Genomic DNA, 10,000 nt, shown 5'->3' with positions numbered 1-10,000 from the left:
GTATTATTGACTCGGTCAGGGGAGAGGTTGAAAATGTCAGTGAAGACACTTGCTAATTGGTCAGCACATGCTTGCAGTACACATCCTGGTAATCCGTCTGGCCCTGCGGCCTTGTGAATGTTGAGTTGTTTAAAGGTCTTACTCACATTGACTGCGGAGTGCGTCATCACACAGTTTTCCGGTACAGCTGGTGCTCTCATGCATATTTCAGTGTTATTTGCCTCGAAGCGGGCATAGAAGTAGTTTAGCTCGACCGGTAGGCTCGTGTCATTGGGAAGCTCTCGGCTGTGCTTCCCTTTGTAGTCTGTAATGGTTAGCAGGCCCTGCCACATCCGACGAGCGTCAGAGCCGGTGTAGGACGACTCGATCTTAGCCGTGTATTGACGTGTATTGACGTGTATTGACGCTGTTTGTATGTGTTGGGTACAGAGATTTGGTAGTCATTCAAAAATCATGTTAAACACTATTATTCCACACAGACTGAGTCCATGCTACGTATTATGTGACATGTTATGCAAATTTTACTCATTAACTTATTTAGGCTTGTCATAACAAAGGGGTTGAATCCCATGGAACATGATTCCACTTTGACATTTTATGGGGTATTGTGTGTCGGCCAGTAAAAAAAGAGAATGTTATCCATTTCAAATACAGGCTGTAACACAACGAAATGTGGAAAACGCAATGGGTGTGAATCAGTGGCGGTTCTAGATCATTTCAACTGGGGGGGCCAAGCTGGGGCCAGCTGTACTGTTAGAGGGACCAGTTACGTTAGACGTTAGTGTTGTCGTATCGGTGTCTTCATATCAGATTATGATGTCATGCTGTGGGCCAAAAACTCCATCCCACCTGAACAGGCTGAAATTCCAGTAATTATTTCCACCAATTGTTTTCCTCTTACACTAAAAGGACATTCGCAATTTCAGATTGTTAGTTATTTCGACCTCACAGTGTGGAAATATCTGTCAAAAAAAACTGTCAAAAAAAGTTGTCTCATACCCCCTCAGACAAGTTGTTTCCATTCCTGCCCAGTGTTTATATATTGTTTATATTGAGGGGCTGTTCTGGATCTTACACCAACTCTGAATCTGACCATGTTATATTGTTAACTTTGAACAGCTGGAGTTCTATAAAAAAGAAGCAGGCTTTCACCTGCAATCCAACAACCCAGCCCAGGGGGTCAATACATTACATTCCAAACATTCTAGAACACACTCAACATTCTAGAACACTTAAAACAGTTTATGTGACCAAATTAAACAAAACAGACTATAGAAAAGAGAAAAGACAAATTTCTAAGAGAATACCAGCGTATTACTGTAAATGTATGACACATTGTCTGTCTGTCTCTCCCCCTCCCTCAACAGGTTTCAAGTGGTTCGGGAGTCTCTCCAACCTATCCTTTCGGCGTGGCTCATCGTCAGACAAATCTCCCTCCAAGTCTGACGGGGGCAGAGCTCTGGATGTGGTATCCTCCCCCGACGCCGCGGAGACGTCTGTTGACGACATGGATATGACTCGTCCGCGCACCTCCAGCTACGCCCGCTCCAGCGACAACTACACCCACATGGGCACCTTGCCCCGCCTCCTCCTCAGGAAGAGAGACAAGAGTGGGAATTCTGTGAAAGGAGGAACCAAGAAGGGGGCGGGGCTGGGCAGGAGTCAGAGCCAGCGGCCGGGAGGGGACCATGTCTGTAGCTCTCCCCTTCTCACAGCTCTATCTAGCAAGCCTGGCTCCAGACAGGACGAGCCTGGCGCCAGACAGGACGAGCCTGGCTCCAAACAGGACCAGCCTCCCTCACCTCTATCCAGCCAGGCTGGTCCTGGTCCAAAGACCCTACAGGCCCAGGGGCTGCCTCCCATCCCCAGAGGGGGATCACTCAGTAGAAGTAAACACAAAGACCCACACGCTCACTGTGAGGAAGGAAAACCACAGACAAGTCAGCTAATGTCAGCTCAGGCTGTGGGGTCTGCTTCCTCCTCTACCGCCTCGTCACTTGTCTGTGATGACGTCCCTGAAGGAAACACAGTCACCACTGATCAGGGTGTTCCATCTCCAGATACAGCATCAACTGGTGGGGCCAGAAGGAATCTTCCTTCTGTTCCTGGTCAGTCAGTTCCCATGTCCTCACAGAGCCAGGTGAACATTCAGACAGAAGAGCCATCTCCAACCCCTAAGGTTCCTAACAAATCCCTGCCTGGGACCCAGGTCACCCAGCATTGTGAGGAGGGCTTCCCCAGGGAGAGAGCTGATAACCTAGGGACAGACAGTAACTCCAGCTCCCTGCCTGAGACGGCCTTCTGTGGTTCTAGTGGAAGAGACCTTCAGAGGGAAACTCATCCGGGTGAACCTGTGAACAGGTGAGAGTAAAACCATTTCTTGAATTTCAACCAAAACTGCCCTTGTGGGATGTGATAAAACTGCTCCACTGTTTGTAATGCAGCTCAGCATAATCAGTATCCCTGATTGGTTACTTTCTCATAGATAGAAGCTTCTATGAGAGGGAGGGAAAGCATGACTAATTTGAGTTGCCTCAGCCCATTCTTCAAGGAGTCCAACCTGAGGATCTGTGTCTAATGATGTACAGTGCCTCTGTGTGGATGCCTCTGTGTGGATGCCTCTGTGTGGATGCCTCTGTGTGGATACCACTGTGTGGATACCACTGTGTGGATGCCTCTGTGTGGATACCACTGTGTGGATATCACTGTGTGGATGCCTCTGTGTGGATGCCTCTGTGTGGATGCCTCTGTGTGGATGCCTCCGTGTGGATGCCTCTGTGTGGATGCCTCCGTGTGGATGCCTCCGTGTGGATGCCTCTGTGTGGATGCTGTGTGGATGCCTCTGTGTGGATGCCTCTGTGTGGATGCCTCCGTGTGGATACCACTGTGTGGATGCCTCTGTGTGGATGCCTCTGTGTGGATAACTCTGTGTGGATGCCTCTGTGTGGATAACTCTGTGTGGATGCCTCCGTGTGGATGCCTCTGTGTGGATGCCTCTGCGCAGACAGACTGATGACCAGGTTTTATAGTTTGTTTATGAAGGTCACAGACTGTAAAATGTCAGAAGTAAATTCCCCTGGCCTTTAAAAGAAAATAGTGTGCCTGACTTTTCCGAGGACATTCAGCAGAGATATCTTGGGTCTGGGTATTTCACTGCTAGTATGAAGAAGAGTCACAGTGAGTGGCTGTATCGAGGAACCTGTGGGCATATGTCATAGTGAAACTGAGTTCCTTGGAGTATAACGATTTTCTCTGAAGAGCTACATTTTCCAATGTGGAACAACATATTCGACTTCTTTACAGGTATCAAATCAAATAAAACGCTATTAAAAATATCACATTTCTTACACGCTTGTAGAGTCATACCCAATAAGACACAAGGCTGTAATTGCTGCCAAAGTTGCTTCAACAAAGTACTGAGTAAAGGGTGTGAATACTTATGTAAATGTGATATTTCCGTTTTTTTAAATGTTATTATATTTCCGTTTTTTAAAATGTTATTATATTTCCGTTTTTTAAAATGTTATTATATTTCCGTTTTTTTCTTTCTTCTAAAACCAGTTTTTGTCATTATGAGGTACCGGGTGTTGATTGATGAGGGACAAAAAACTATTTGATCAATTTTAGAAAAAGGCTACAACTTATCAAAATGTGGAAAAAGTCCAGGGGTCTGAATACTTTCTGAATGCCCTGTACCTACTTATTAACAAAATTAACAAGAGCTTTTCTTACTTTACAAAAATGAATTTAACAATATTTTAAGACAATTAAATACTCTACCAACAAAAAAGCTGTTCAAATGATAAATGTGAGGATATCCCTTAAGGCATTTGTGTAATGTGTTATTGTACCCTCTAGCCCTGCCAATAGCCTAGTGCCGACCTAGCCCAACTGTCCTTTATATACTAATTATATTTAAATATTAATTACTAATACTAATTAAATCAAATATTATTATTTTTAAATTAAGAAAGATTTGCTAAATAAACTCAAGATAAAATAGTAACACAATGAAATAACAATAATATACAAGGTACCAGTAGAGTCCATTTGCAGGGGTACTGGTTAATCGAGGTACATGAGGTACATGTAAGGCCCTGGTACATGAGGTACATGTAAGGCTCTGGTACACGAGGTACATGTAAGGCTCTGGTACATGGGGTACATCAGGTACATGTAAGGCTCTGGTACATGAGGTACATGTAAGGCTCTGGTACATGAGGTACATGCCTAGGGCTCTGGGAGTCATGAAATGTCATCAGCCGGTGATTGTCAAGCAAATAACTGCTGGTCTCACAGTAATTGACCATTAATGAACATAGACACATTAAGCATGCTGCAAGCCGGCACAACACAACAGCACAGAGCATTCACTCCTTCGCTCCCACCCCACTATTGCCCCACGAGGAAGTAGCAAGATATTGGCTACACTATCAGGCCAGGGTGATAGCTAAAACACCAAAAATGTAAAGTACCAAAAAGGCTCACCACTCGGTCTGCGTCACACCAAACGGCAGGCATCATAGACACAGGGATGTTTCAATTTGAGTTCCTCCACCTCAACACTTAACGCTACCCCAGTAACCACTCCTTTCAAAGGCACCCTGCTCTGGAGAGCAAAGCAAGTCACAGGTCTTGTCACTAGTCTCGTGACGTGAATCTCCCTGCTCCACCTGGACAGAAGAAACACATACAACTGGGAAATGTGAACATTGCTACCCATGATGGTTCTCTTTTGGAACATGTTCCCAACAATAAATACCTTGGAATTTGGTTAGAGGATAATCTCTCTTCTAAAACTTTTTTATAGAAATAAATATTGTCTGTCATCACAGCACAGAAAGGAAATTGAACAGGCCACTTTTATGTCAGTGCTTGATTATGGGGATGTTTTATACAGTTGAAGTCAGAAGTTTACATACACTTAGGTTGGAGTCATTAAAACTCGTTTTTCAACCACTCCACAAATTTCTTCTTAACAAACTATAGTTTCGGCAAGTCGGTTAGGACATCTACTTTGTGCATGACACAAGTAATTTGTCCAACAATTGTTTACTGATTATTTCACTTATAAGTCACTGTATCACAATTCCAGTGGGTCAGTTTACAACATACACTAAGTTGACTGTGCCTTTAAACAGCTTGGAAAATTCCAGAAAATGATGTCATGGCTTTAGAAGCTTCTGATAGGCTAATTGACAACATTTGAGTCAATTGGAGGTGTACCTGTGGATGTATTTCAAGGCCTACCTTCAAACTCAGTGCCTCTTTGCTTGACATCACGGGAAAATCTAAAGAAATCAGGCAAGACCTCAGAAAAACAATTGTAGACCTCCACAAGTCTGGTTCATCCTTGGGAGCAATTTCCAAACAGCTGAAGGTACCGCATTCATCTGTGCAAACAATAGTACGCAAGTATAAATGCCATGGGACCACGCAGCCATCATACCGCTCAGGAAGGAGACTCGTTCTGTCTCCTAGAGATGAACGTACTTTGGTGCGAAAGGTAGCAGATCAATCCCAGAACAACAGCAAATGACCTTGTGAAGATGCTGGAGGAAACAGGTACAAAAGTATCTATATCCACAGTAAAACGAGTCCTATATCGACATAACCTGAAAGGCCGCTCAGCAAGGAAGAAGCCACTGCTCCAAATACGCATAAAAAAGACGGACTATGGTTTGCAACTGCACATGGGGACAAATATACTTTTTGGAGAAATATCCTCTGGTCTGATGAAACAAAAATAGAACTGTTTGGCCGTAATGACCATCGTTATGTTTGGAGGAAAAATGGGGAGGCTTGCAAGCCGAAGAACACCATCCCAACCATGAAGCACGGGGGTGGCAGCATCATGTTGTGGGGGTGCTTTTCTGCAGGAGGGACTGGTGCAGGTCACAAAATAGATGGATTCATAAGGAATGAAAATTGTGGATATATTGAAGCAACATCTCAAAAACATCAGTCAGGAAGTTAAAGCTTGGTCGCAAATGGGTCTTCCAAATGGACAATGACCCCAAGCATACTTCCAAAGTTGTGGCAAAATGGTTTAAGGACAACAAAGTCAAGGTATCTCTATCCTCTCCATGCTTCTCTTCTATCTCTATCCTCTCCATGCTTCTCTTCTATCTCTATCCTCTCCATGCTTCTCTTCTCTCTGGCCTCTCCATGCTTCTCTTCTCTGGCCTCTCCATGCTTCTCTTCTATCTCTGGCCTCTCTGCTTCTCTTCTATCTCTCTCTGGCTTCTCTTCTATCTCTCTCTCCATGCTTCTCTTCTATCTCTCTGGCCTCTCCATGCTTCTCTTCTATCTCTGGCCTCTCCATGCTTCTCTTCTATCTCTGGCCTCTCCATGCTTCTCTTCTATCTCTGGCCTCTCCATGCTTCTCTTCTATCTCTGGCCTCTCCATGCTTCTCTTCTATCTCTGGCCTCTCCATGCTTCTCTTCTATCTCTGGCCTCTCCATGCTTCTCTTCTATCTCTGGCCTCTCCATGCTTCTCTTCTATCTCTGGCCTCTCCATGCTATCTCTCTTCTATCTATCTCTGGCCTCTCCATGCTTCTCTTCTATCTCTGGCCTCTCCATGCTTCTCTTCTATCTCTGGCCTCTCCATGCTTCTCTTCTATCTCTGGCCTCTCCATGCTTCTCTTCTATCTCTGGCCTCTCCATGCTTCTCTTCTATCTCTGGCCTCTCCATGCTTCTCTTCTATCTCTGGCCTCTCCATGCTTCTCTTCTATCTCTGGCCTCTCCATGCTTCTCTTCTATCTCTGGCCTCTCCATGCTTCTCTTCTATCTCTGGCCGCTCCATGCTTCTCTTCTATTGTTACAGCTTCTCCATGAAGATTCTCGTTATCCAGGACCCATGTCTCCCAGCGATGAGGTGCCAGCTTCAATTCCAAGTCTATAGTTCTGAGCTTCCGTCTTCACTAAATACAGCGATATCATTGGTTCATTTACTCACCCAAATCCATTCAAGGGGATATCATTGGTTCGTTTATGCATCGGAATCCATTAGTCTCCTCTCGACTCTCAACTGCGCAACATAAATCATCAATTTGGACACCAGGCATGTCCATATAGCCAAAGATGATGGATATACTGGCCAGCTACATGTCTCTCCATCCAAACAATGGGAGTCGGTGTCCACAAAGCAGCACGGCGTGCTGTCTAGCTCCCGCCTATCCTTTCTTTGGATTGGGGGGATACATCTCATTATTGGGCTCCCGAGTGGTGCAACGGTCTAAGGCACTGCATCTCCGTGCTAGAGGCATCACTACAGACACCCTGGTTCCAATCCAGGCTGTATCACAACTGGCACAATGGCAGTCCCATAGGGCAGCACACAATTGGCCCAGTGTTGTCTGGGTTTGGCCGGCGTTTGTCACTGTAAATAATAATTTTTTCTTAACTTATTGCCTGTTAAATGAAGGTTAAATACAAAATGGTGATCCTTTTTTGAATATTTGATCAGGGTTGTTGACATCAACCGCCTGTTTTCAATGGAGAGAGATGATATGCTACTAGCCTCATCATGAATATGCATAGCCATCTCTAGACAACTCCGATATAACTTTTTTTCTCAAGGTTGCCGGGATGTCAAGTATCCTACTTATATCAGTGTACCAGTAACAACTTAAGCATTACAAAACGTATATTAGATCAAATAAACCTCACGTAGCAAATAAGAAATTCATTTTTTTGTTGACCAAATTCGACACTCTCATTGAACTCCATGCAAAAACTCCTTGCTTGGTGGGCAAAACAACGAAAAGACGCCACCTGCTGGAGGGAGACAGATTTTCTGCTGAGTTGGGCCTGTCTCTTCCTCTCTGGTGTAGTCTCGCCCGATTTAAAGGGTGCTATCGTCTCGAACATCCACTGTTCACTATTCAACCCCGATTTAAACGGCCGATCACTTGCAGAAAGTTCCCGAGGAAAAGAGGAAGAGAAAGTTGAGGAATTTATTCGTGTCCAGCTGAACTCTTCGCGAACCATGGTTGGGTGAGAACAACTCTTTATTTGTTTTAGAAGTCTATGACATCGCCTCATTTCTGTGATTTATATGCAAGGCTGTTGAATACATTATTTTGTCATTAGGCTAGACACAGAGAGCCCCCTTATTGTCAGAATCAACCTGTGTTTATAAAGTGTCGTTTTGTTTTACTGGTGAGCTAATGTGGCTCATGTCACGGTGGTTTCAGAGCGAAGACGCTAATATTTGTGTAAACTCTTTGGAATTGTAATCTGTAGGTGTCACTGAGTAGGCTGATACCCATCTCATACTCTTCCTAGATAAGGCTGTACATGTGCATAATTATGTATGCCCCCAACAAAATGATGCAGTCTAATAAATCCACAGTGGGATTAGAAATTAGTTTATTGTCAAATGAATTACTTATTGTATTTATTGAAGTTATATAACAACATTCCAAACTTGTTGACCATTATCTAGTCCAAATGTGACATTATTCCACAATTAGTTTCCGTTTGGATCAGTTTCAATTGTGGACGTTTATTTTGAAGGCGAACTGTGAATTCAACAATTGTTTACATTATATATATATATATATATTTACAACACATACAACATATCACACTAACCAAATAACAACATGTAAACTCATGACACAAATGTGTTCTCTGCTATCCTATTTTCACTCGATGACACATCTCTATACTTTTCTTTCATTGTGCATATCCCATTTTCATCCAAACCAAACATAACAATGTGCCGTATATGGCGAAATGTAAAGAAAAATAAATAAATAGCTCATTAATATTATGAAGTAGGAGTCATGATCAAATTGCCAGCAGTTTCTCGTTATATATATTATTTGTATAACATTACATTTTATTGATTGGTGTAATGATTTTGTATCTTTCATTTGGTATCAGTACACATGATTAGTATTAATCACAAATGATAAATAACATATTTACCCCTGTTTTCATTCACTACAAGACAGTAACTTCAAATTTGGCCTTTAACACTCCATTTACATTTGCAATAGTTTTCCCAAATTTGACAGTGTTCATTGACAGTCTTTGTCTCTGTCTCTGTCTCTCTGTGTCTCTGTCTAAAAGGATCATGCAATAAAATGACCCTTTTAGCAATGAGAGTTTGTGACCAGAGCATGGAAGCGTCTGGTGTATTTTCTGGGAGGTTCATTTCCAGCAAGATAAAGACTTCATATGTGTGTAATCCGTTTTCTGTTGCTCCTTGAAATACAGAGAATATTACACTATTGTGGCTAATCCTTAGTGTGGCGACTGTAGCTTCACACAGGTTGTTTGGTGTGTGTGTATGTGTTCATGCATGTTTATCTGTCATTGACACTGTATGAGAGAGAGAGAGGAAACATGGGGTTGTGGCCATTAAGAAAAGGTGTTTCTTCTTTCTCTCCCAGAACAGTAGGTCTATACTTGCTTTATGTTCTATTCCTTAGAACACAACTTACTGGAATACATTTGTCAATAATATCTGTTGGAAAAGGGTTTGGTTATTCCAACACTAATACCTGCTTGTTAACAAGGTCAAAGAGGTCTCTTTTCAGACTTATTCAGAAGTATTACCTACAGTAGCAAATCATTCAAATCAACATGAACTGTACTTTTTGTGTTGAGCATCCGGAAATAGTTTTGATTTAATTTTGGCACCATCTACATGTAAAGAGATTATGGAAAGATATTTCATTTTTTTTTAAATAATTCATTATATTCTTGATTACTGTTTATGGGAGAATGTGTTGCTCGGTTTCCTTAATTATAATAAGGATCAAGTAAAACAATCTTACCTCTTAAATGTAATTGTGCTAATGGCAAAAATGTCTGATTCATAAAATGTCAATTGACTAATAAAAATCCCAGTGTTCCTTGTTTTCTATAAGGACTTCTAGCAGTACATTAAGACCAGTCTACATTCTTCCAGTAAGAAAGCTGTTAAAACAATCAATACGTGTGTGTCAATTAAGGTCTCTGTATAATGTGTCATTTGTTGTAC

The 10,000-nt window shown here is 42.5% G+C and overlaps 1 protein-coding gene across 1 annotated transcript in view; it reads left to right on the top strand.

The window, feature by feature from the left end:
* Positions 1-10,000, top strand: part of LOC112237829 (SH2 domain-containing protein 3C-like) — a 142,845-nt gene that overhangs the window by 2,751 nt on the left and 130,094 nt on the right. Inside the window, exon 2 of the mRNA XM_042326547.1 lies at positions 1,368-2,361. Coding sequence (XP_042182481.1) covers positions 1,368-2,361 — 994 coding nt within the window. The remainder of the gene's footprint in view (positions 1-1,367; positions 2,362-10,000) is intronic.

The sequence above is a fragment of the Oncorhynchus tshawytscha genome, linkage group LG09 (assembly GCF_018296145.1).
Source record: "Oncorhynchus tshawytscha isolate Ot180627B linkage group LG09, Otsh_v2.0, whole genome shotgun sequence".
Lineage (NCBI taxonomy): Eukaryota > Metazoa > Chordata > Actinopteri > Salmoniformes > Salmonidae > Oncorhynchus > Oncorhynchus tshawytscha.
The sequence above is the reverse complement of the archived record's forward strand: the minus strand, read 5'-3'. Positions and strand labels throughout refer to the sequence as shown.